The 26,054-nt window shown below is 50.4% G+C and overlaps 1 protein-coding gene across 1 annotated transcript in view; it reads right to left on the bottom strand.

Moving 5' to 3' along the window:
- Positions 1 to 1,233: 1,233 nt before the first annotated feature.
- The window catches only part of PITX3 (paired like homeodomain 3), a 41,155-nt gene continuing 16,334 nt past the window's right edge, over positions 1,234 to 26,054 (bottom strand). Inside the window, exons 2-4 of the mRNA XM_048858969.2 lie at positions 20,729 to 20,875; positions 7,328 to 7,533; positions 1,234 to 2,751 (exon numbers count right to left, since the gene is read on the bottom strand). Of these exons, the coding sequence (XP_048714926.1) occupies positions 2,188 to 2,751; positions 7,328 to 7,533; positions 20,729 to 20,837 (879 nt within the window). The 5' untranslated portion in view covers positions 20,838 to 20,875 and the 3' untranslated portion in view covers positions 1,234 to 2,187. The remainder of the gene's footprint in view (positions 2,752 to 7,327; positions 7,534 to 20,728; positions 20,876 to 26,054) is intronic.

Raw genomic sequence — 26,054 nt, 5'->3', positions numbered from 1 at the left:
AATTGAGTAGCTTCTGATTACGTCAGGTTGACTGGGCTCTGCTAGAGCAAGAATAGCCTGTGGTTATTCCATGGTGGACACGAAGGGAACGGAAGTACTGAGGGCTGCCCATGTGAGTCCCAGGAATGGTTACTGTGTGAAAATGCATAAGGCACTTGAAGCTGAAGGGGGTTTCTCCCTCTCCTCGTTGGGAGGACACATCTCAGCAGAGTCCCCGCCCCTCTGTGGCATATGCGGCAATTGTGCATGTGGAAATGCCAGCAAGCATGACTGTGTTTCTAGCTGTCTGTTAACTGAACAGAGCCGCTGAAAATGAAGAGGCTCCAACACCATGTGCCTAGCCAGCAGATTGCTGGCTCCTGGGCCACACTTCGGGAACCTCTGCTCTGAGACGACAGCATCAAAGGGCAGGGGGTGCCTCATTTGTCAGTTTTTAAACAGCTTCATACTAATCCATTGGGAAAGGCAGGGTTTGCTCACTCTGCACATGTGCAGATTCCTTATGACCCAGTGGAAGCAAGTGTCATCTGTACAACCAACCTGCTTCTGCTGTGGTGGCAGGCCCCACCACCTTCTCCTAGACTCTGCACAGCAAAGTGTGTGTAGGTGCCATGCCTCTAGTGGCTCCCGCTATGACAGCTGTCCCCAAAGGGTGCATCCTCCAGGGTGGCCGGGCAAGGCAGTGTAAGGTCATGGAGGCTCTGCCTCTATTAAGAGTTGGGTGTGGGTGGAACAGAGGGAATCCAGAAGAGCCCAGGTCTGGTTCCTTCCCAGCCCACCCAGTCTATAGTGCCATGGACCTGAAACCCTGCAGGGAACCCCATGAAGAAACTTCCATTAGTTCCTGGGGAAAAGCTTGGTATAGTTTCTCCTTAATGCCTCCTCCCAGGGTGGGCGAGGAGACAGCCGCGGAAATAGACAAGGGACCCTGGGAGCTAGGCCACTGGTACTGAGTGTTTTGGAAAGAACACCAGAGCATTTGAATTGCAAACATGTAGGAGAAAGACAGCTCAGTCACATGTTGGGGCCCCCATCCCTGGACTTTGCTTAGATGACACTTCCCCTTCTGTTACTGGGCCCTCACCAAGAACTGGCATCTCCTAAACAGCAGCCCTTTTACGGCCTCTCCTCTTTCACAATGTGGGTTTGATTTGGACCCTTTAGACAATTGCTGGTCTTTCTTTTCCCCACGTTCTTATCTTGTGCGCCAATAACCAGACAGATGAAAACCTCTAACGGGACTGCTCCAACTTTCATTTTATTGTTGAAAATGGAATTCGGGGATGGAGAGGTGGGTGCACAAAAAGAGGGCGATTTGTTGCAAAAGGGAAAAACAAGGGATTCTTTGGATGTACATTGGCAAAGGAATTCCTACCCAAGTGGAAATGACTCCTTAAGCAGGAAAGCGGACAGGCTGAATGCTCCACCATGGTGGACATGCTTGGCTTTTCATCTGTAAGGTCTACTTCACGGATTATCCCACGTACAAAACAAAAAGGTATGTTATATATATATTTATTTGTGTGTGTATATATATATGTGTGTGTTATATAACACACACACACATCCTACATCCCTACAACTCCCGATCCCTAGGGGGTTCAGTTACCTGGCCATGCATATATCTGCAGTATACAAATGTATTGCCGGCTGAGACAGTACTTTCCTGACTGGTGGCTGGTGAGACTGGCCATATGATAAATAAATGGGTGAGGTGCCTCAAAATGAAATCTGACCGCTCACACCTGTGGGTGTATGTGTGTTCTCAGCCAAGCATTGAGTAACTGCACCACTTTGCCTGGGTCCCTGGCTACTTCCTACAGCTGTGCCATCTCACTGCCTATGCTTTAAACAGGATTTTTGTGCCATGGAGGGGCAAGGACAGCTATCACACCAAGGGGAGGGAGGAAGGAGCAGATTGACATATGCTCAGTTCTGCTGCCCAGGAGCCAGTCAAACTGAATGTCACAGATTGCTGTTTCCCAGTGGGTCTTCCAATGAGCAGTTTCTGTTGCTTTACCAAAAAAAAAAAAAAAAGACAGTCAAAATTCACCATACAATAGTTAGACAAGTCTTCACAGAGGTCCATCTGTCTCTCTCTTTCCTGCAGGGTGTACGCTGTTGTAGGGCTAAAGGTCTCCTTTCATCAGGCTAAGGTCGAGTCCCTGGTTGGTGGCAGGTGGCCCTTCATACGGGCCTGTCCACGGCATATTGGCAGGGGCTCAGGTTGGAAGCTGCCGTCTGAACCGCCGGGTAGGTGAAGTTGGCGTGCTGCTTGGCCTTCAGCCTCAAGCTGGCCAGGCTAGAGTTGCACGTGTCCCTGTACATATAGGGGCTGGCGGTGGAGGCATAAGGGCAGGCACTGGATGAAACGGCAGAGTTGAGGCTTGGGCTGTTGAGGTTGTTGATGTTTCCCAGGTTGTTGAGGCTGGAGCCTGGCACGCCAGTCACTGCTGAGGAGACCATGGAGGAAGGCATGGTCATGGAAGCAATGGAACTGGGAGGGGAGAACATGGGCTGGGAGGAGAGGGGGCTGACATTCATGGAGTTGAAGAAGGGGAAGCTCTTGGCTGACAGGGGGCTGGTAGCAAGCCCTTTGGTAGCCCAGTTGTTATACGAATAGCCGGAATACATGTCATCATAAGGCTGCATCAGTCCATTGAACTGAGCTCCAAAACTGTTCTTACAAAGCTCTGCCTGCTGGTTCCTTTCTCGTTTCCTCCACTTGGCTCTGCGGTTCTTAAACCAGACCTGCAAGGGAAGGAGAGAGCAGAAGGGTCATTCCAGTTATTAATGGGGAAGCCTCTGTCTCTGTCAGTCATCCCTCCTTGTACCAACATGGTCGTCAGGACAACTGAGTACATCTGGAACAGGACAGGCTGAGGTGAGCGAGGGGCTTGTAACTAGGAGTGATTAGATGGAATTAACCAAAGAAAACTTTGGTTCAATAGCAGGAAATGTTACCTAACAGGGGTATTGTAGGCTCCCAAAGGGAGCTGGTGGCAGCCCCCTCACATAGCTCCCCTAAAACCAGAACAGAGCACTGGAGCATGCAGTACTGGGAGAATCCTGGGACTGTGTAAGTGAACCTAGGTCCTTTCACATTCTAACATCCATGATTTGCAGTATAAATGTAGTGCCATACGTTTGTATTCATACCAGGTTTCCACAGATATCAGAGAGAGACTGGACCCTACAGGAGTGGAAAATTCAGCAGCCTCCCCTGACATCCCCCTTCTCATCTCTGTTAGTTTAGTCTGGTTCTGTGTCGCTAGTGGAGATCAGCTGGAGATTCTCCATGGGGATTTCCACCAGGGCAGGGGACTTCAAACTGGGCTGGACCACAACTTACTAGAGAGAGTGCCTCACAGACACCCCCCCACACACACACACTCTCTAGTTTGCGATCATGTGACCCACCTTGCCTTCCATTCTCGATCACACAACAAATACAGCAGTTGCTTACATAGGAAAATATTAGGAAAATACTTAGTGTATTTTTAACTGTGATCTAGCAGCTAGGAGCCAGTATCGTATGACTTTGTAGATCTCCATAGACCATGAGCAAGTGCTCTGAGGTGCACAGTTTGAGAACTGCTGCACTAGGGGAATTCATGCTTCTTTTTGTCTGTATAGCCCAAAATCAGTTTGATTTTGTGTGATTAATCTTTTGTATCATTAGAAGGTAGTGAAAGATTAGTTTTGCTGGGGTTCTACAAAGACAAATAACAAATGTAAAAATAACTCCATTGGAAATAAATCCAAATGTTGACTGAAGACTATTACTGGGACGCTGTCCAAAACCCTATTTGAAACTTTTTTTTTTTTCTTAAATTACTAGTAATACCTCAGGTTAAAAAATTTTAAAAATAGAATTAGTTTTGCCATGGATGCACTTTGTTTTGGTTTTGCATTTCTGTCAGCTCAGATGGTAAAATGACTGGTCCATTTCACTCCTGGATTTCTATGTTGTAGCCCAGTGTAGTTGCTTAGCATGGCTTTAAGTTACTTGACAAGTTCCCTCTCTGAAAATTGTAATTCCATCGCTGCCTACGCTAAGCGTTCAAAAATCATGAGTCAGAACCCAAAACACCATGTGTCTTATGTTATAATTTTGAAAAACTGTCACAAAACTGTTTTTTTGCCTGCCATCTGACTCCTCCCCCCCCCGCCACCTTCGAGGGAAGCCACGCATTTCCAACTCATGTGGGATCATCTTGGGTTCAAAATTCAATCACAGAAATGCAACTTCCCTATTTGCTGATCAGAGCAAATCCCACCTATGCTCTTGTATCCCTTGGGGCCATTCTGTCCCTCTCTACCTCTTCCCTACCTAGACAGGGTAGGCAGCTGCCCCACGCACATTCTCCCCTTTGTAGTATGTATGGAACTGGAGAAAGAGAGTCAGACTTCAAGGGAACCTAGTGTGATGTTTGTTTATACGGCTTAGAGTTCAATAGTTCCCCCATATTGACCTTGAGAGAAGTGTAATCGGCTGTGGGTCACTTGCCAGGATTATCTGGGTGTATCTCACTGAATCATTTCCCTGCTATTGCAGGGGCCTCAGGTGTTAGTGTACCTCGGTTCCTCCTCTTCTCTGCCTGTGGCACACAATAGTCTAGTCTCCTGTGGGCTGTAATACTTTGGTCTAATTTCGGTTGTTGGGTTTAGCATGTCAGTGGTGGAGGTGGCCTGTGATAGACAGGTGGTTGGTAGCTGATCTGGGGGGCCCTTCTGGTCTTCAACTCTGACTGTATTTAAGTTTGGGGTTATACCGAGGGCTCAAAGATGGACACTGGAGCTAGGCTGCTACCAAACAAACTATACAGCCTCAGCACGTAACACTGGCCTCTCAGTCTGCTCAATGTAGATCTCTTTCCTACAACTCTGGCTGTCTGCAGCATCCCCTTCAGTTTCCTACACATCATGTTCTCTCACTCTGCCATACGTAGGCCCTTTCACCCTCAGTCTGCCTCCTGCTATCCACGTGTCCTTTGACTCCTAATATAGCTTCCTGTCCTGTTGCTTAGCTCCCTCTCTGCTGCCCCCACTGCCCCATTCCCAGCAGCTCCACAGCTTCCTGGCTCTTGCCTGGCCTCACATGGTGACTAAAGGTATGTCTATACTACAGATAGACACATGCAGCTGGCCCATGCCAGCTGACCCAGGCTCGGGCTAAGGGGCTGTTTAATTGTGGTGTAGACATGCAGGCTTAGGCCTGTGAGGTTGGAAGATCCCAGATCTTTGGATGTAGTCTGAGCAGGAAGTTCTACACTGCAATTAAACACCCCCTCAGCCTGAGACTGTGTCAGCTGGCGCATACTCTAAAGGGCCACCATTTTCCCTCAGACCATGGCTTCAGCCCCATTGGTAATAGTGAGAAATGGTGTCCATCTTCGCAGTGGGCAATCTCATACCCATACACACACTCACAAGGGGCATGTCAGCCAACTTGTTGAGGGCAGCATGCAATTCAGTCTCATTGACAGGGCGACAGGGGCTGTTCGGCTAAGGATACAGGTTTGTGAGAGGAAGTCAGAAATCGGAAATTCATACAAATCCTTTTAAAAAAAATAACCTAACCACCTAAATGTCACGAGACTCATGCTAGAATCATGAGAGTTGGCAGGGTTTCCCTTTAAAATGTGACACCCCTGCTTTTCTGGGAACTAATTCTCATCAGGATAGAGAAACCTGAAGCCTGCACCAGAGGAAAGGGCCACAGCAGGACAGAAAGAGTAAAGAGGAGGGGGATAGGGTAGGATGGGAGGGGGATAGACAAGGGAAAGGCAGGAACACGGGACATAGGCAGGGTAAGGGTCCAGGGCCTGAGAATATACAGAGGGAGATGAAGCAGGGGTATGGATAAGGTTTGTGGTGTTAATCTGTAGTCCCAGCTGAGATCAGAGCCCTGCCTTTACCTATACCTAGTGAGGCAGGCCTGTCCCAAAGAGCTGGTAGTCCAAATAGACAAGCTAAAGGTTGAAGGGCAGAGAATGAAGGCCCGGAGAGGAGAAGTGACCAGCCCATGGTTGCACAACAGGTCAATAACGGAGCAAGTTATAGAGCCCAGGCGTCCTGTCTCCCAGGCAGGGCTTAACGTGCATCTGGTCAAAAGGGGGTGCAGACCCACAAATGAAATTTCAGGTACCATGCAGTCATGTAGACGCTTCCTACAGTGACAGAAGGGGTTTTCCTGTCAATGTAGTTAATCCGCCACTCCAAGAGGCAGTAGGTAGGTAGATGGAAAAGTTTGTCCAACAGACTAGCTGTGTCTACACCAGGGGCTAGGTTGTACTAATTTTTAGGTGTAGACCCGGCCTTCTACAACTACAATTACAGCCATGTCACTGAGAGGCGCACATGTCAACCCCTGGAAAACCCCCACTGATTGGCTACATTCCCATTGCCCCGCCTCCTGGGCAAGAGCAGCCAATCAGAGCTGTTGGAGCAAGCAGGCAGAGCTGACACATTCTTACAGGAGGGGAGCAGGGAGCAGAAATTGACCAGCAGCTCAGGACGGCTCCACTCCCCCATCTCCCAACCTCCTCCCCTCCCTGAAACATCCAGCCTGGGAAAGGAGAGGGGGCTGCAGCAGAGAGAGAGGTGAAGAACCGCAGGAGGAGCAGAGATGAGGCTGGGAAGGAGAACTGAGGGGGAACTAGACAGGATTAATTTGGAGGTTGGGAGGACAGACATGCTGGACGTGGGACGGGTAGATGTGGGGATGAGAGTTCCTGCACCGGCATCCAAAATCCCCATACCCAGTACATTCAGGAGAACTGGCAACACTGTGTGTGTCTCACACTCACACACTCTCACTCACAGAGCATGGGCAGAGCTGAGTAATGGCTTCTCCTCTGTATTGGGTGAGATTTCTTCCCAAGGGCCCTCTGACCCTGAGCAGCCCAGGGAGACTTATCTTCCCTGGGGGTCAGAGCACAGGAGAGATGTCTGTTAGTATATGGAACTGGAGGAAGGTGGGCAGTTCTCTGCCTCGGGAGGAGCCTGCCATCAAACTAATCATTCCCAAGGAAATCAAGTGTGATTTCCCCCTCAAACGCCTGCCAGAATAATCGTTCTTGTGAACTTGCGCTGAATCCAAGATGGCAGCCTGCAAGGTGTCTGCAGCGGGGGCCTGTTGGGCCCTGAGAGCAGAGCTGGGTGGAATTGGTGTGCTGGAGATGCCTCTAATGCCCTTGGCTCTCTGTTAAAGGCAGGGTCTGGGTTGGTTTGGTGGCTTGCTGCAGAGCTGGTCTCGGGCCCCCCTTTCCCCCAGGCTGTGGCCGTATTCAGAGACTGTGGAGTGGAAGACTGGTGGCCGTACCCGGACTCGTGCCTCAGTCAGGTTGGTCCAGACTGCTATCTCCTCCCTGGTGCTCATGTCTGGGTAGCGGTTCCTCTGGAAGGTGGCTTCCAATTCCTGGAGCTGCTGGCTGGTAAAGTGAGTCCGCTGCCTCCGCTGCTTCTTCTTCAGGGAGCCGTCCTCGGGGTTGGAGTCATCGGTCTGGTTCTGCTGGGACTTCTCTGTGTCTGTGAAATGCAAAGGCAGGCAAACCATCACAATGCAGCCCTGGGACTCCGGCACAAGCCTCGGTCCCCAGGACAGCAACTTCCCTGAAGCTCAGTGGCTTGGGATGCAACTCTTTCACATTACCCTGGTGCTACCTGCTCCAGGCTTCCGGCCTGCACCTCTGAGTCCCAGGACTCCAGGGCACCTCATTCCTGGTGCACGTAATCCAGGCACACACGAAACTCACCTGCCTTCCCTTCCTAACGCAGCCAGCTGTGGTAACTGTGTAGGGCTTCAAGAGCAGGCAGCATCCTATTAGACTCAACTCTTCTCTCACCAGCCCGGCCTTACAGCCCCAACCACCTCTAGGTGTAAGAGGAGCCAAAAAACTACTCCTTGTCTACACACAACTTGCACTGGTTTAACTTAAAGTCTGTTTTAAACTGACGGGTAGACTCTTGTTTCCATTTGAGTAGCTTATTGTAATGTAGTTTAAACCTGTTCCTAACTGACTTAGGCTAAATTGATATAAGTCTGGGTTGAATAGATTTAAAAGTGTTCACTTTATGTTTCTTATGCTTGCTTAACTAAAGCAATTTTCAATCACACCATTTAGCAAACCTGGTGCAATTTTACATCTAGACAAGGCCCCAGAGACTACAAATAAAAAGTCAACAAATCAGGAAGAATGCCAAAGAAGAAAGAAAATGGACAAAGGAGCCGGGGGGAGCCACATGGGGGGAGAAATGTTAGTCACATCATTTATTGCATTTCTGAAAAGCACTTGGGTACTGGCTTCTGTATAAGATGAGTGGAGATTATAGGTGAAAAAAGTGAATTTTGAGGAGAGATTTAAAGGAAGAGAAAGGAAATCACCCTAGGGATCTAGTTAAATATAAACGAGGCCCTGGTTCATTGTAATAGAGAAGGCTTTGCAATATGCCTCTTAATCATCCTATAAACGGAACTAACCTTTCTGGCTCAAAATAAAAGGCAGGGTAGAATAGAACTGTCAGGCCCTGGCTTGAGGGAAGAGCAGACACAAGAGGGGAGGGGAGCCAATCTGCCAAGATTACAAACTGAGGCTCCTACAGTAAGTGGAAGCCGCAGATGAAAGTAATGACTTTCCAGGACACTCCATTCAATTTTACTTCGATTTAACAGGCACATACATACATGATGGATATGACATCTTGGCCTCTCTTGAACATTGCCATGTCCCTTAAAAGTGAATACTCTTTCCCCATTCTCTACTCAGTGGCCATCTAGATCCAATCCCTTCTACTGGATTTGTAGACTTCAAGGTCAGAAGGGACCACTGTGATCATCTAGTCTGCCCTCCTGTATAAACCAGGCCAGAGAACTTCCCCAGAATAATCCCTAGAGCATCTCTTTTAGAAAAAAATCCAGCCCTGATTTTAAAATTTTTAGTAATGGAGACTCCACCACAACCCTTAGTAAATTGTTCCCATGGTTAATTACTCTCCCTGTTCAAAATTTACACCATATTTCCTCTCTGAATTTGTCTAGCTTCAACTTCCAGCCATTGGATCGCGTTAGCCCTTCCTCTGCTAGACTGAAGAGATCGTTAGAAGTACCTACATGGAGAACAAATATTTAACAGACTGCAATCAAGTCACCCCTCTAACCTCCTCTTTGTTAAGCTAAATAGGTTGAGCTCCTTGAGTCAGTCACTATCAGGAAGGTTTTCTAATCGTTTAATCATTCTTGAGGCTCTTCTCTAAGCCCTCTCCAATTTATAAATATTGTTCTTAAATTGTGGACACCAGAACTGGACACAGTATTCCTGCAGTGGTTGCACCAGTGCCAAATATAAATGTAAAATAATCTCTCTGCTCCTGCTCCAGATTCCCCTGTTGATGCATCGCAGGATCACATTTGCCCTTTTGGCCACAGTGTCACATTGGGAGCTCATGTTCAGCTAATTATCCACCATGGTCCCCAAGTGACTTTTTCAGAGTCACTAAGGATGGGGGGGGTAAGAGGGACTTGTTAAGGAGCCCACTGGTCCAATAGATTCTCTTCTTGCATGGGCCCTAAACTGGGTGCTCCTCTCTGCCCTTCTTCATTTAACAGCACAGGTATTGGCCATACAGGCTGCCCTCATGCTGCCCCACCAGCCGCCTCTTAAGGATGGGAGGTTAGTTCTCTCCATTGCCCATTTAACCCTTGGCCTCTCCGCTGCATTTAAGAAGGGGGCATGTCAATAGGCATGGACAGCTGACCATTCGGAAGCAGGGTGAGACCCCGAAATATTTAGCATAGGTCCCTAACCAAACATCAGCTCAAGACAGCCAGACATGGTGTGGCAGTGGAGGAAGGCTCCATGCCCCATCATCAAACCTCAGGCTCAGCCAGCTTCTTCAGCTAATGTTGTTTGAGACTACGAAAACCACTGAAGATGTGTATTCAAAAGGTGGAAATATGTAGTACCTAAAAATAGATCCACAGGAAACTGCTGTACCCTTGTGACACTCTAAGTACTGCTATAATTATCTAGATGTGGGGACAGTGCCCATTTCCTGAGGGCTCTTTGGAAGCAGATGAATTTCTCTGGCCCCCATTGAGTTGATGCTCTTTGACAACAACACGTGCTTTTAATGTGTATGTTACAGTTGTGGTTCCAGTGGAGACTATATTCTTATTCCTCTGGTTTGAACCAATGTCAGAGGAGAGAGACTCAGCCCTTGTTGGCCTCTGAACAGATTAAAAAGGGAATGATGACAGATGCCGCCATTTCTGAGCATGAAAGTAATGATCTGACTATCCACGAGGGGACAATATTCAGTTTAACCCTCATTCGTTTTGTTAGGTCTGAAACCCTTCAAAGAGAGAAGCACAGAGTGTAAGAGCCTGCTTGTGAGAGTCAATGGCAAAACACCACCAACTTCCAAAGGAATTGATGCTAAGGTATTAATGACATGCCCCAGTCTGCAGGCTTTGCTCAGAATGCCTACTGAGGGCAGGGGAAGCTTGCAATGCACAGGGCATAAAGGGATGGTGTAGACACAGCACACTGCTCATGGGCTATATCATCCCTAGTCTCATGAAATATCTGACTTTGACATAATCTAAGCCCAAGGCATCATCACCTTTGGGCAGGGGTGCAAGACTGTATGGGTAATTGTGTGGAGCCCAAGGAGATAAGGGGAATCCTGGTCCTAATTTTACACATCTGCAGAGCAGGATGCCCAGTGCCCTTGGTGCCCTCTTCGCAGTGCCCTGCTCCCAGAGGACAGAAGGTCTGTACTACCAGCTAATGTTGCAAGTGGCATCTGCAGAGCAAGCCTCCTGTGGTGGTATAATATTGCCAGGGGAGCGCCATGCTTCAGGGAAAACACCTTCCTTCCCACTCTTGCTGGCCCTGGCTTTCCCTGTGTGGTGTTTGTAGGGACAGATTTTCGGCATGGCAGAACCAAGAGAGGATTGTGCTGTGCAGTTGGAAAGGAAGTAGTGGAGTTCTAGCTTTGGTGCAATTACTGCCGTCCCTCCCCACTGCAGTGTGGAGAGGCACAGGGGACCCTATGGGAGTGAGGGACAGTGTGGTGTATGGGAGAGATTGCATTGTATATCCTTTGAGTGGCAGAGCATGGTGTAGATGTACGACTACCTTCCCCATGTAGGGTGCCATCTGCCATGGTCCATGGACCCTGGTCTCCAGGATTCCTCACTCTGTAGCTGCAGAGCTGTGAGTCAGCAAGACTATTGCTGCTACTCCGTAAAGCAAGAAAGTGCAATGCCAGTGAATCATGCCCTCCCTATTTCTCTGCAGCCCAAGGCGTGATTACATTACACACCCTCTCCCTCTCATGAGCCAACCCAGCCCTCAAATGGGCATGCCCAGCTCTCCCTGACAGCTGTGTCAGAGGCAGAATCAGCCCCCCTGGGTGAATAACCCCAGGTAACAAAGCCCCCTTTAGTTCATTCAGTGGACAGTTTTTATTTCTAGGTCACTCTGTTGTTTTTGACAGCAGTGGAAACCAACACATACAATAGCTGAGCATCTACTAGTAACCTCAGATAGTGCATAGAGTATTATATGCACCTTTCCCCCTCCACTAAACTACTAGAGTCATAGCTGGAATTAGCTGCCTGGGCTTAAGGGAAAATGTCACTCACAGCCAGTCAGGTCAGTGCAATAAGATGATTTAACAGGGCAGAACCCATGAATGGACAGTAACAGCTCCAGTCCAAAGCAGGCGACTAGAAGCCAGTACATCCTTAAGGATTTGCCCAGCTAAGGGCTTATCTGCATGCAGAAATTTATGGTACAACCATAGTGACAAGAACAGTTATTTATTCTGGAATAAGAGTGTCCACACAAGGAGTTACCAGTATAGCTATAGCAGTATAGTTATGCCGGTTAACTTCCCCACATAGACCAGCCCTAGGGCCTTGCACAATGGGCAGGGGAGAGCACAAGGTTGTCACAGCCTAGTACGACTATGAATGGAGGCTACACAAGGGGGCAATTAGGCTTCGGTGCTAAGGGTGTGTGTTGTAGTGGTGCTGAGCACCTGCAGCTCCCATTGGAGGGGTCCTGTGGAAAAACATAGTGATTGTGCAACTAGCCAGTATCAAGGCATACGCACCAGGGGGCTGAATTAAGGCTGCACAACCAGCCATCATTCTGGCATCTTCTAACACTTGAATCTTTGATTTTGCAACTCTAACATTCTTTTAATGTTGTTTATGTAATTTAACTTTTTTTTTAAACTTAAATTGAAAAAAAATGCATCATGTGGAACCATACTGCTCCCCCCATCTCCCATGGATCATCAGCAGAATGGGATCTGAAGATTACCCCCCCCCACACACACACACACATAAACCTCTTACCATTTGAACTAACTGCATAAGTGGTAGAAAGTACCAGCTTTCTCCTGCTAGGTGGACCTGCCACAAAAGGGGATGGTCCCACTTCACCAGTGAGTTTCACAACTAAACAGTGAAGGAATTGTGAGACTCAAGAATAATTGGTTTAGTTTCAGGTTCTATAGGGGCAGGTTCCGCAGTGATTAGACCTCTTTCCCCTCCCAGGCTCTCCCACTCTTCTTCTACTTCCTCCCTCCTTCCCCATCTCTGTGCATTTGACTCAGTTAAGCTTCCTCCTCAAGGCTACCTGGGCACTACATGGAAAGCACAGGAGAGAGTTTCCCTGGCCCAGTCCCCCAACAACCTACAGCAGCAATTTCAGGAAGAGTCCTACTCAGCCTCTATAGTGCTGGGCCAGATCATGCTCAGTCATTCTGTGGGCCTGGCCCAGTCATACACTGGAGAACGAAGCATGTCCAGGACTACTGCAGTCTTCAGAGAATTTAGCTGCCAGACTCTTACAAGTCTGAGCATGTGTGAATGGAGATTTCTGAGGGGCTTATAATTTGGCCAGATTTGGACAAGCTTTCACAGGGATGGTAAAAATACATCCCTGACACCAGGGCAATGCCTCTGCCAAACCTGAAGTCCTTGCTCCAAAGTACAGAGGTGCTAGTGTTTCTCAACTGTAAAACTTTAATACGGGCAAACAATCCACACCTTGTTCCTGGAAATGGCTGAACCTTGTTCAGCTCGAAGCAGATCCCCGGCAAGGAAAACTTTAGCCTGAACAATTCAAGCCTGGCAAAGTTCTAAGTAGCTAAAAACAGATTTATAATGGAAAGGGTCAGGCAATCTTAACTGCAGGTATCACAGCCTGTCATTCCATATGCAGCTGGAGAACTCAAAAGGACTTCTCTTTAACACCCTTCTGCAAACCACACAAATCCTCTAGTGCACTTGGCTAAATACAATAAAACTCGGGGGGGGGGGGGAAACGGGGGCAGGTAATGAGACATAATGCTCTGCATGTACTCAGCTGACTCTAGACTGTCTTTTACAGTGGGAGGAGTTCAACTGATTTCTCTCTAGCTGGCTGCCTTTTCTATCCTGAAGAAAGGTGCCATTTAATTAGTGCATTCCATCCAAAGATGGACACAGTAAACACACACTGATTAAACCTCACAGCTGCCCAGGACACTGAAGCTTAAGAAGTTAGTCCTATGTGGTAGCTGGGGTAACCAAGCCCCCAGAGCAGGTGAAGTGACTTGCCTGAAATCACAAAGCAAATCAGGAGCAGAGTCCTGAATCCCCAGTTCCAGCCAGTACCCACAGCTGCTTAGCTGCAACAGAGTGTGCCTCTCCAAAGGCAGCAGGGTACTCTGTGCAAGGGGGGAGAAGGTGCTTATCTGGCCAGGGTTTTTCAGCTGAAGCGGAATGGAACTGGGCTCTTGCAAAGGGAGGAGCCAGCCAATTTAGAACAGGGCAGAGAAATGGTGACATCATGGGAACAATTTGAGTAGAAGAAAAACTAAGGCCAGGGGACAATAGGTTAGAGGAAAGGAGGGATTCAGACTGTCCAATATAAATTTGATTTTAGGACTGTTCTGTATGTTATGCCACTGGCTGCAAACCAGAGAAAGTGAGTAATTATCATGCTGAAAGAGCCTGCTCTGGGTGTCTGCCCAGACCTCTAGCAGGGGTTGTGACTCTGACAAACCCCAAGATGATAAATGGCTTTTGTGGCTCCGATATAAACAATTTCCCTTTACACCGAGATTCTAGACTCCTTTGAAATGGACTCCCGAGCTTTGAAGCGTGGTCATGGAAGGAGGGTGGTTTGAAAGGCTCTGTCGGGAAACTGGATAGCGAGGTTTTGGCTAGAAAGGAAGTAATCAAGGCGCTAATGACAATTGGTAGCACCTGGCCAGTGCGTCAGGGAGGCATGGAGACACACCTCGCTGGGCTGCTGGAGAGGATAGGTAGGCTGAGAGCACGGGCAGAGGGGAAGAAGGAGGTTTTCATCTCACTTAACCAATATTTGCGCTTCAGTTTAAGGCTCAGCCAGCTCTGCTGTCTCTATCTAGGCGCTGCTTAGCTTTGATGATTGTGTGATTTCCCCCCACTCCCGATTTTCTACCCATTGCCAAACAAACGGTGCTTAATGAAGATACCTTAGGCTAACTGCGCAAACTGTTCAATTAGTGGGGATTACTTTAGGGCACCAGCCAGAGACAGCTGGCCCCTTGGGAGGTGGGATTAGGAGAGAAGGAACCGTCTGGGCCGGTCAAGGCCTGCCGGAATTGCTAGTCTATCCCGGAGGGCGCGAGGGCTGGTGCCCATAGCGAAGGGAGAGCCCGGAGCCCTCCAGGGGCAGATAGTTGGGGGCGGTGTATGTGGGGCCAGGGGCGCGGAAGGATCGGGGAGCAGGGGGGTGGGGAATGTGCCTGAGAGCAGAGAGTGGGGTAAATGTGTTGTTTAGACGCTGAGCTCTTGCAATGAGTTCTGCCACTTCTGTACAGCGCAGATTTGGTGCTAATGAAACAGGGGGCAGAGCAAACAGCGCGCTGGCCGCTAGTTCTGCTCATTGGCTGCGTGGCACTCGCTGGAGTTACAGTTAGGGGCCCGGATCGCCTTGCAGGGCGGCCGTGGCAGGCTGGGCAGCTATCGCTCTTCCACGGGTTCCCGGTCCCTTGGCACTCACTGGTCTGTATAAACCGAGCCGGAGCAGGGAGAACTAAACGGGAAGTTGCTGACGCTCCAAAACCAGCTCTGGCTGATAAGGGATCGGTGCACTCTGCCTGAAAACAACCAGATGGGTTACCTGGGAACCGTGCAGGGCTGTCCTCAAAGCTTAATTTCCAGGGTAAGGGGCAGAGCCGTTTACAGAGGCTGGATTCGTTCCGGTTCGGATTTAGCCGGGTGGATGGGGGGAGGGAGTCGCTCGCGCACGTCCGGGAAAGTTTTAGTCCACAGGCTGCTGTCCTTGTTAGATACCCCGGCCCTGGAGGCTCAGAAAGCCTGTTTGTTGCAAGGGACAGCGCTATTCAGCCGCTGCAGGAGCCGCCTGCCGGCGTTGCTGACCGGAGAGGCGAAGCGATAGATCTGCGAGGGGAGCGTTACCTGGCTGCTGGCGGTGGAAGGGCCCGCCACGGCCACAGAAACGGGGCAGGGGCGCTCGGGGGAGCGGAGACAGGTGGGCCAGACCCGCGCTGATCTCTACAGGTGCCTTTTGCTGACGCCTTTATCCGATCAGCCCCAGCGGAATCTGGGCCAGGCAGGCAGAAGCGCCCCAGAGAAGATGCTCGGTTCAGTGTGAAGCTGCCTGTAATCTAGGCTGCTCCTGAGGGCGGGCCGCAGGCAGGCGAGTCTGGCAGGGTTTCCCCGGGCTGAAGGCAGCAGGGATAGACAGGAAGGGCCCTGCGCAGCGGTGTGTGTCCCGGCAGCGGCGGGGAGACGGCTACAGGTTTCTGCTCTTTGGAGCTGCAGCTCGCTAGCTCGGAGGCTGTCGGAGCGCCCAGGCCTCTCTGGAGAGGGAGCGGTGCGTCCGATAGGGAGAGGGGGACCCGTCGGGGCATGCGGGAGGCGATGGGCAGGGAAGGCAGCGCTCAGGGGGAAGCATCCCTTCCCCCGTCACACTTCAAAGTCCCCCGAGTCTAGTCCCAGCGGGCGCAGGCCTGTTGGTGGCGCACATGCCCCGAACCGCTGGGACTCGGGTGACCGGACAGCAAATGTGAAAAATCGGGACAGGAGGTGGGGGGAAATAGCCTATGTAAGAAAAAGACCCCAAAATCGGGACATCTGGTCACCCTATCTGGGACTCCTACAGCCCATGGAGGGGACAGGAGGGCGGTAGATTCCCAGGCAAGCTGGGGGCCGACGCCTGCGCTCCCTCTCCTAACAAGCACCAGGCCACGTTCAGTGAAAAGCAAGCGAGGCATCTCGGGGCGCCTCCGCAACACGGTGGAGCTCACTGCCACAAGGTGAGGTCGAAAGCTGGGTAGATGTGGGGCTGGACATTTACAACGGGTGAGATCGGCGCCGGTTCCATTAGCCAGGGAGGATGCGGGAAAGCGGGTAAGGACACATCCTTGTGGTTCAGGGAATGACCCGCCTGGCCTGGGTTTAGGAAGACACTTCCCTTGCAGGCTGGTTTAATAATTAGCGGTTAGCAGAGCAGAAAGCGGTCCTGTGGGGAGAGAGCCCTACCACCTTCAGTCGGACTCCCCTAATTCTAGCAAGCGGATGCTTTCCCGAGGGTCTGAAAAAGCGAAGTACCCGCGCAGGCAGCCCCCGGCTCTCAGCCCCTAGCTCTGCGCCTGTCAATCCGCTTCTCACCTGTCCCCGGCAGGCGCACTAGAGGGGGTGCCATCAGAGCAGGGCTTGGGCTCCTGCGCCTCCACCAACCGTGCCCGAGGAAGCCGTGGCTGGTAACACCCCTGTCACCAATAGTGACTGTGCCCCATTTTCAGCGCAGCTGCTTCCCCTGCGACCCCGAGAGAATAGCGCCTGGCTGGGGACTGCTCGACCCCAGCCCTGATCGCTGACCCTGCTGCCAAGTATTTCCACCGACTGCAGCTCCCAGGCCGGGCCGCCTCCGGCTAGGGTCCCTTCTCCAATCTGCAGGGCAAGCTGCAGCCCCCGGCCCTGGCTCGCCTTAGCCCCCTGCCTTCCTCAACGCAGCCGGCAAGGGTTGGCTGGCCGGGCTCCAGCCCTACTGTCGGGTGGCCCCGCTCACCTGACCGGTCTCCGCACAGGACCTGAGAGCTGAAGCCTGAAGGATCCGGAGCCGGGTGTCTGCACAGGGCCGGGCCGGGAACTCGCGCTGCGCTGCAGCTGTCCCGCTCCTGCTGTTCCTTTGCCCCACACACATCCCGGCTGGGGATAAAGGCGAGAGATTGGCCTCGACAGTGCGAGCGGGGGAGTTTAAACCCGGCTTCCGCGGGCGCATAATCGAGCCCAGAAAGGAAACTGATTGAACTGAGCAGTTCCTCGTTCCGGTTACTCTCCGCGCCTGATCCAGCCCTCGGCTCCCGATTAATTAACAAAGAAATCTCCTCCTCCACCCCCCAGTCCTCCAAACATGAGTATTTCACCAGGAAGCTGCACCGGGGGCAAAGCTGACCGGATCGCGCAGTTCCCCGGGAAAAAGAACCAAAGTCTACAAGTGGGACCCGAAACCAGTTAGATTTGAGCTGGGAAATGTCATTAGAAAGCAATAAAGACCGTGTGAAATCCCAGCCCGGGCGAAAGGGAAGCGGAGAAAGGAGAGGAAGCGAAGGAATAACGCCGATGGAAAACACCGGTATGAACGCCCCAAAAACCGAAACCAGATTGAATGGGGACCTACGAAACTAGGACAATAAACAGACGCCCAGACCCGAGATTAAGAATTTGATATCGACAAACAAACCCCAACGGGGGGGCGTGGAACAGGATTTGAACACAAACTGCGCGTGACAAACAATAAAAGCTCGCTGCAAAAAGGAAAATCGGACAGCAGCGCAGAGAGGGGGGACGAAATGAAGCGGCTGTAGCCAGGGGCTGTTATGTTTGAGTGTCTGGGGCGGGTTGTTTGTGTGTCCAGATCTGAGCGGGTTGTGTCTGCAATACGGGAGGGTATCTTTGGGCAGTGGATGGGGGGGGGGTGTTTGCTGGTGCAGTGTGTGTAGTTGGGGGCTGTGCGGGGCAGCAAGTAGCTGAGTGTGGTGGTTGACACTACCTGGGGCCCACACGCGTTCTGTACGGGGCACTTTGGTTTGCCTGTTAGGCGCTGCCCAGCGCCTGTGACTTTGTCCGAGGTTGCCCTTGTGTGTGTCGGTTGCTGTTTCACGCAGTGGACCCGGGTGCGCTGTGAGCGCGGGTGACAGCGCGTTCTACTGCCCTGCGTGCCGGGGGGGAATGCGCGTTCCACTGTCCTGGGGTGGGAGCGACAACGGGGGGAGGGGGAGGAGGAGAATGTGCGCTCCACTGCCCTGCGTGCCGGGGCGGGAGTGACTGGGGGTGCGCGTTCTACTGCCCTACGTGCCGGGGCGGGAGTGACGGGGGGGGGGGAAATGCGCGTTCCACTGTCCTGGGGTGGGAGTGACAACGGGGGGAGGGGGAGGAGGAGAATGTGCGCTCCACTGCCCTGCGTGCCGGGGCGGGAGTGACTGGGGGTGCGCGTTCTACTGCCCTGTGTGCCGGGGTGGGAGTGACGGGGGGGGGAATGCGCGTTCCACTGTCCTAGGTGCTGGGGTGGGAGTGACAACGGGGGGAGGAGGAGGATGTGCACTCCACTGCCCTGCGTGCCCGGGCCGGAGTGACTGGGGGTGCGCGTTCTACTGCCCTGCCTGCCGGGCCGGGAGTGACAGCGAGGGGGGGTTGTGCGCTCCACTGCCCTGCGTGCCGGGGCGGGAGTGACAGCGAGGGGGGGTTGTGCGCTCCACTGCCCTGCGTGCCGGGGCGGGGCGGAGCTGCTCTGTGGGTGCTGGGGTTGCCTTGCGGGGCAGCGCCTATCGCGTCCGCCTGGGAAGGAGTGCGCTGTGGAGGTGCGGAGCTTGCAGCAGAGATTGTAACTTGGGCCGTGATCAAGTGGAAGCTGAACCTGGCAGCCTTCTTTAGGAGGGGGAGAGGGGGCGTCTCCCGCCCGTTTATTGCTGCTAAAGCCTCTGTAGCAAGGGTCCCCGGGACACTGCAGGGTTACCGGAAGGAGGGGCTCTCCAGTGCGCTTCAGGGCTCGCTGCTCCAGCGGTATGGCCTGGCTGTGCCTGGTACCCAGCTGTGACTGCATCTCTAGCTGCTCCGGAACTGGCCCTGGGTGGGTGCAAGCCATTTCCGGGTTCTGCTCTCTTAGGATTGGGGAGGGAGAGATTGTCAGTCAGTGGGAACCTGGCCCTTGGCTTCCAAGGTAGTTGGATGGGGCCTGAAGTGCACAGAGAGCATTAAACCAAAAGTGATCTGGAAGGTTTGAACGTGACTCCTTGGAGGAGCCTTTCCCCTGAGAGATTCTCCCTGGGTCTTCAATGCCCTTTCCTCACTTCCAACTTTGATCCAACCCATTAATGGAACTAAAACCACAGCAGAGGAAGCAGCCAGCTGCAATACCTCTGAAGGAGGCCATTATCAGCCAGCGGGCTCCAAGCACTGAGGGGAAGTCACACTACTCGGGGACAGCTGGACCTTCCCTCTGTCTATGGCTTAAACTGGGAAAGGGTGTGTCTCTTCCCAGCCTCCTGTGCCAAGGTCCAAAAGGGGGAACACCTACCCACAGCACATGGTGATGCCAGACCTTTTAAACAGACTTTGCATTTCTGTGGCCTTTTGTCTATGGTCTAGCACCGGGGCACCCAGAAAGTCCATGGCACAACCCAGATCTCCCAACTTCCCTGCTCTAGACACTGTACCTTGCTCCCTTCCTAGGGCCAGATGCTGCTCTCACTGAAGTCAACTGCTAAACTCCTGGTGATATAATTGGATCGGAAGGGAACAGGATGTACTTTGGATCAGATGTGTTTTATATAGGTCAATGTGGGTCTATGGGAACGGCCGACTGAGATCTGGAAGTGATGCTCAAATTAGAAAGCAAGGAAGTGCAGCGCCTCCTCTGTGTGCTGCTAGGAATAGGATAACAAACTGTCCCATTCATTTTCCTGGGCTGGTTTCCTTCTCTCCCTTCCATCTTCCAGGGAGCTGCTCGATCTGGTCTCCTCTCTCCTTCCCAGGACACAGGTGTGGGATCAGGACAGATCTGAAGCTGTCAGGCTCCTAACTAACCTTGTCATCAAAATCAGCATCCCTGAAACACACCCACTGAGAGGTTTGTAGCCTTTACCCTGCTTTAATTCCTAGCAGAAACTGAACGCTCCAGCCTACCTGCAAACTACACAGTCAGCTCTAGGAAACCATCATCTATCTGCAGACTTACAAAGAAGACACCGTGACCCCTTGTTCTGTTTGTTGCTGAGTTTCTGGAGAAGGTAGAAGAGGGTGGAGCCTTTTAAGGAAGAGCCCAAGATCCAAATGTCAAGTACTGGGGGTGTTTTTATAGGGCTCACTTTTAGATTACAATGATTTTGGGTAGGGACTGTCACTGGCTCTGTTTATACAGCACCAAACACAACAAAGCCTGGACCTAGTAAAGGCATCTGCCCAGCATCCATTTAACGAGATGAGTGTCCCAGGAGCCTAAACCTCTAGCATCATGTTGAACTGATCCCTGGGGATCAGCCAGTCTTCTTCCCAGAGCGACTCCTGGCACTATCACCAAGGGGCATGCAAAACAGAGATGTGTCCATTCAGTGCAGGTGCTATGTGGGAGGGCCGTTCCACCCCTTCTGGCCAGGCAGCAACGTCAAGGACGGGGATGGGAAGGGTCTCAAGGGAAGAGCCTGCACTTACCACTATGGTCCTGCCCCTTGCAGCTGTGTTCGTGTTGAGGGGTCCCAGAATCCGAGAGGGACAGAGCAGGGCTGCGAGCTTCTGAGTCCGTCAGCAGGTTGAAATCCATCTGGCAGGAGTCGGTGGTGGTGGTGGAGGAGGAGAGATCTGCAGAAATAGGCACAGAGTGAGTGAAGAGGTAGAGCTCACATCATGCCCCCTCCCTACTCCTTCTGGGAAGGGACCAGTCAATGCAGAGCAGAGGAAGTTCTGCAAGGAAAAGTAAAGGAAATCTGCAGGAGCAGGACCCCAGCCCAGGCTGGGTTTCCTGGCTGGGAAGTGGGCAGACTGGTCACAGCCCTCACTAAACTCCACACTTAGCTGCCCTATAAATCAAAGATTATCTAATAGCACTTCTATTTGCAGCCTTCAGAGAAAGAGCCTCCAATTTATAGGTGACATTCAGACTGAAATAGCAACATTGGGAGCAGGCTGTGTAATGGAGATCTGAGGAAGTGGCCCTGTGGCTGGCCAAGTGCAGTTAGCACCTTCCCAAAACATCCAACTCTCCCTCCTGTCCCCCCTCCCTATCATCCCCTGGTCTCCCTCACCTTCTCCTTTGCTTCTTAATAAGCTGCTCTGGTCTAAATAATATTACAGACACACATAAAAACAGGACTGGGGAGTCCCTAAGAATCACTTCTAGGCATAACGCGAACACAGATACACAGGCATATATGCACAGACACAAACAGCAATAGAGGGACACAAACAAGAGGGCAGATACGCATAAACAAGTGCTGACCCAGAGCTAGAAAGTTACAAGTGAATGCCGTTCTTTTCAGTGACAGGCCAGACCCATCCAGATCCCTGTAAACCCTGCATTAGTACAACAGTAAACACTCTTGGGTGACTGAGGACAAAGCAAGCTTGGTTAAGATGGCCCCTTACTTTTAACCTAAAAAGGTCTTAGCTTTTCCTTATGGACCCCAGGTTCTTCTTTAATGGTAATTCTATGTGCCCATATGCTTCCCCTTCTAACCTAAAGAGCTGGTAATGATCAGATAAATATGATTATTATTATTATTATGCTCAAATAAACTGGTTAGTCTCTAAGGTCCCACAAGTACTCCTTTTCTTTTTGCGAATATAGACTAACACGGCTGTTACTCTGAAACCTGTAATGATCAGTGGCTCTGCAGGAAACTATAGCACCTCCCCACCCCCTTTTGTATTCCTCAACCCCAATGTCTTCCTGCCACACTCTTACAAAGGGACCAGATCCTGCCAGATTGCTCTATGCTAAAGTAAAGCCAAGGTGGGGAAAGTGCTTTCATCCTAATTTGGGGTATCTGAAGGTTACCAGGGGTCAGCTTCGCATTCCTTCCAGACTAGTAAGAGTTAAAGGCCCTACCATGTATGGCTAGAGAGGGAAGTTTCTCTAGATTTGCACTAAGGTCTCGAATTTGACCTGTGACCTTGCTGTCAGACAGCACTAAAGATTCTTATCCAAGTGCGCATGTGCAATATTTTCTGTGCTCTTACTTCATTGAGAGTGAACAGAACACACTAATTTCTAAAGTGACCTTTACCTGTGCTAACTATTCCCATTCTATAGCCAGGGAGCCCCACTAAAATTGAATAGCAGCTTGCCTGAGGCAATACATTGGGAGCCAGAGTAGGGTTTCAAAGCTTCCAGAGTGTGGGGCTGTTCAGACCCGGAGTTTTGGATTTAGACATTGCAGATATAGGGTCAGTTGTGACATTTGCATCCCGGTTTGGAAACATCTCCTACAGTCCCAAAATTCAGTGGTTTAGGAATTGGGATTTCTAATCCAGGGCATTTGGATGGGCTTCTCTAACATGTATATCATAAGCAAGGATAATAATTATTTACTCTACCTCACAGGGGTGTGGAGGATAATTACTTGGGGCGCGGTTTTCAAAAACAATCAGCATTTGCCTAGTTCTGCCCCGACAAACGTCAATGGAAAACTCCTGTTGAGTTTAACAGGGAGAGAGGCCAGTGCTGAGTGCCTTTAGTGTATGTTAAGTGCTTTGAGAACCACCAGGAGTGGAAGAGGAGGGGTTTATTAATTCTGATTACTATTATCCGATAGCTTCTATGATGGATGATTTATCCTCACTCCTCCTACATACTCATTTAGTCAGCCTCTTGGTTCAAAGAGCCCTCAGAGCTCTGACACACGTGTCTTGACACTGGTCTGAGTCAACCTCCCTTTTTTCCCTGCTCACTTTGTAAGTCCTGTGTCTTCCTAAATGGACACAGTTGCCCTAGTGCCCATTTTCCAGTCATTTGTCTTGCTGCGGGCTTCTGATCCCCTGTCCAGGGAGGGCATGGCAGGAGCCCCTTATTTGTTCTGAGGCAGGTTCTAGTTTCCACCACGTTGCAAGCCTGGCCTTTGATGTCTGCAGACTGCATAAGCTCCAGGCAGCGGCAGGGCACAGCCCCTTTGCTTTTCACCATGTGTATGTACATGAAGTGATGTGACAGGGGCTGTGTTTTCTTTAATACCTTTGCATGGAGTTGGAGGGAGTCCATCTGCTGCTGATATTGCCAGGGCTTTTAGCATTACTCCTGGAATTATGCAGAAACGCGCAGTGAATTAATTCCTTGGATTAAGGCTTGATTAAGATGTGTGTCACTTTGCTGTCTCAGAATTTATTAAGAGCCCTTCCTGAGGAGGCGGCAGATGGAATTTCTGCCCAATGTTTGTAGATGATAATTTCCCCTCTTCTACAGCCATTTGCATATGATTGCATCTGTCAAGCACAATTTCCTCTCTTCTAGGGCTTGACTCTGCACTAGACCAGATTTAAGGAGGAATTCAGACTCCTGCCTGTCTGCAGCTAAAGGACATTTTCATCCTATGTGGGGTCCTGTTTGCATAGGGGCCTCATTCTCTCCTGTCTTGCATCTTGTGGCGTCATTTACATCTGTGCCAACTGTGATGGAAACACTAGCAGACCAGAACAGGAGCATTTTACAGCTACTTTGCCCGGCTGTAAGTGACGCCCAGGTGTAAGACGGAGAATCCAATCTCCATGGCTCAAAAAAATGTTCATTTTTAAACTGCTTCAGGCTGATGGTATAAACAAGGTTAAACCGGAAGTGTGGACACAGCATAATCTGTTTAAACCATGTTAAAAATGCTTTTAACTAGATAGGGAACTAAACTAGAACCTGTTTTAAAAAGTGGTTTCAACACAGTTTGCTTCCATCTATTACCGAATCAGGTTAGAAACCATTTAGCTGGAACTGTCTTTAAAGACAGTGGTTAGATTTCTTTAAAGCTTAGTGGAGTTTAAGAGATGGGTGAATTTTTGCCCTCTCATATAGGGAAGACAGTGAAAGGTCTCAGTTTTTCAGACCACTGAAACTCCACCACGGGGCAGACTGCAGGTAAGCAAATACCTGGGAGTATCTGCCCACCCCGTTATGCTGCGGAAAGGATCTGTGATGGAGCGAGTGCCACAACATAAGGATTTACATTGATACAGCTTCCTCAAGATCATCTCAAGCAACCAGTAGAGAGGAGACATAGCCACTATTTCAAGACCATAGACACTCATAAAGTTTCATTACTTGAGCTTTACATGGGTCAGGGTGGATTTCATCTTAGGTGAAGATTTTACACCCAGAAAGAACACACTGAGCAAGACTATCTGAGCAACACTACACAGCATCACTGGATTTTTATCTTGTGATTTATCTGTCCTTGGGGTAAGATTTTACCACTGAAGTCAGCTTTTGCTCTGTTATCACGTGGTCACATTTGTAATATCACTGTATCATAAAGGTAATGTCAATTTCAAAGCATGCGTTCTGAACCTTGGGAGTCATGACCACTCTAACATGCCCCTATTGCTAAATGACAGGGGGTCTAGCATGGCAAAGTTCAAGAACCACAGCTTTAGGGTAGCTACTGTAGTGGCAATATGAAAGCCAGCCTCGCTCAGAGTGACTGGTGCTGTAGTCCTTACAGAGCAGAGAGCAAAGAATAAATCTATGTTTCCTTGCAGTGTTTCACTGGACAAGCTATAGTCTCTTCCCCAAGGTATTATGCGGAGTTAGTGCATGCTGTTTGTTTGACTCTAGTACTGGGGGAAGGTGATGGCGTGACAGTCCTGGAGACAAAAGTTCTCAAGCAGCCTAAGACAGGTACAACATGGGCAGTGGCAGGTGTTCTTCATGCACTGCTCCACTATTGCCACCCCCCAAGCATTCATAATGGGGCCTGACTCATAAGACTGGTTTAAAAAAAGTTGAGGGTTTGTGTGTTGCCTGTTTTGGAGCCTTTAGCGTACACTCTTGTGATAGTTAGGAGTGTCTCTCCACAACAAAAAGCTTACTTCTTCAAAAGGAACGCTAAGGTTCTCATGTTGTCACGTGGCTCCAGAAGCTGGTTCTTTAAGAAAAAAATAGTATCACAAGCCTGACAGTGTAATCTCAAAAGCGGGCAACACCTTTAGCACTGTGCCTCCGCCAGGGTGTGGAAGGAGGTGAGAAGAGAATGATCAGTCTGTGTCACTATCAAGAGATGGGTCAGTGCTGGAAGAATTTTTACAATGGGGGTGCTGAAGGTGGAAACCATATATCTGGGTTGTTATTACTACTTCAAGCCAGGGGGTGCAGCAGCACCGCTAATTCCAGCACCTACGGATGGGTCAGGACATCCTACCCATTATAGCAGCAGTAGGATAAATAAGAATAGAAAGTATAACAGACACCCTAGATCTTAAAATGCTCGAACAGACACAGCTATTTACATATAGCCAAGTGAGCCATAGGGCTCAGAGACACAGATTCCTAAATATACACACAATAGACTTTTTCCTTCAAATTGCTACCCAGCCACACCCCAGGTTTCCCTCTTCCAGAGGCCTTTTGGCAGCACCTGCTCCTGTTCTTTCAAATACTAGAGAAATGCCTCCATTCCAGAGGCCTTCAGACTCTTCCCCTTCCTTTCCCAGCGTGCTTTATGAGGCAGTGGAAGGGCAGGCCTTCCTTCTCCCACTCTGGGAGAGGACTATATTTGCTGTGTATCGTGTATTGTCTAGTTTCCTGGTGAGCATTATTCTTTTCGGCCTTCATATTTTACCCCCTTTTCTAGTTTTGAGGAAAAAACTCTATCCTAGCCTGGCAATGCTGGGTGGGAAAGAGGAGCATTCATTCTTCGCTAAGGGCTCCCCTCCCTAGCAAACAAATAGAATCATAGAATATCAGGGTTGGAAGGGACCCCAGAAGGTCATCTAGTCCAACCCCCTGCTCGAAGCAGGACCAATTCCCAGTTAAATCATCCCAGACAGGGCTTTGTCAAGCCTG

The sequence above is a fragment of the Caretta caretta genome, chromosome 7, assembly GCF_965140235.1.
Source record: "Caretta caretta isolate rCarCar2 chromosome 7, rCarCar1.hap1, whole genome shotgun sequence".
In the NCBI taxonomy this organism is placed as follows: domain Eukaryota; kingdom Metazoa; phylum Chordata; order Testudines; family Cheloniidae; genus Caretta; species Caretta caretta.
The sequence above is the reverse complement of the archived record's forward strand: the minus strand, read 5'-3'. Positions and strand labels throughout refer to the sequence as shown.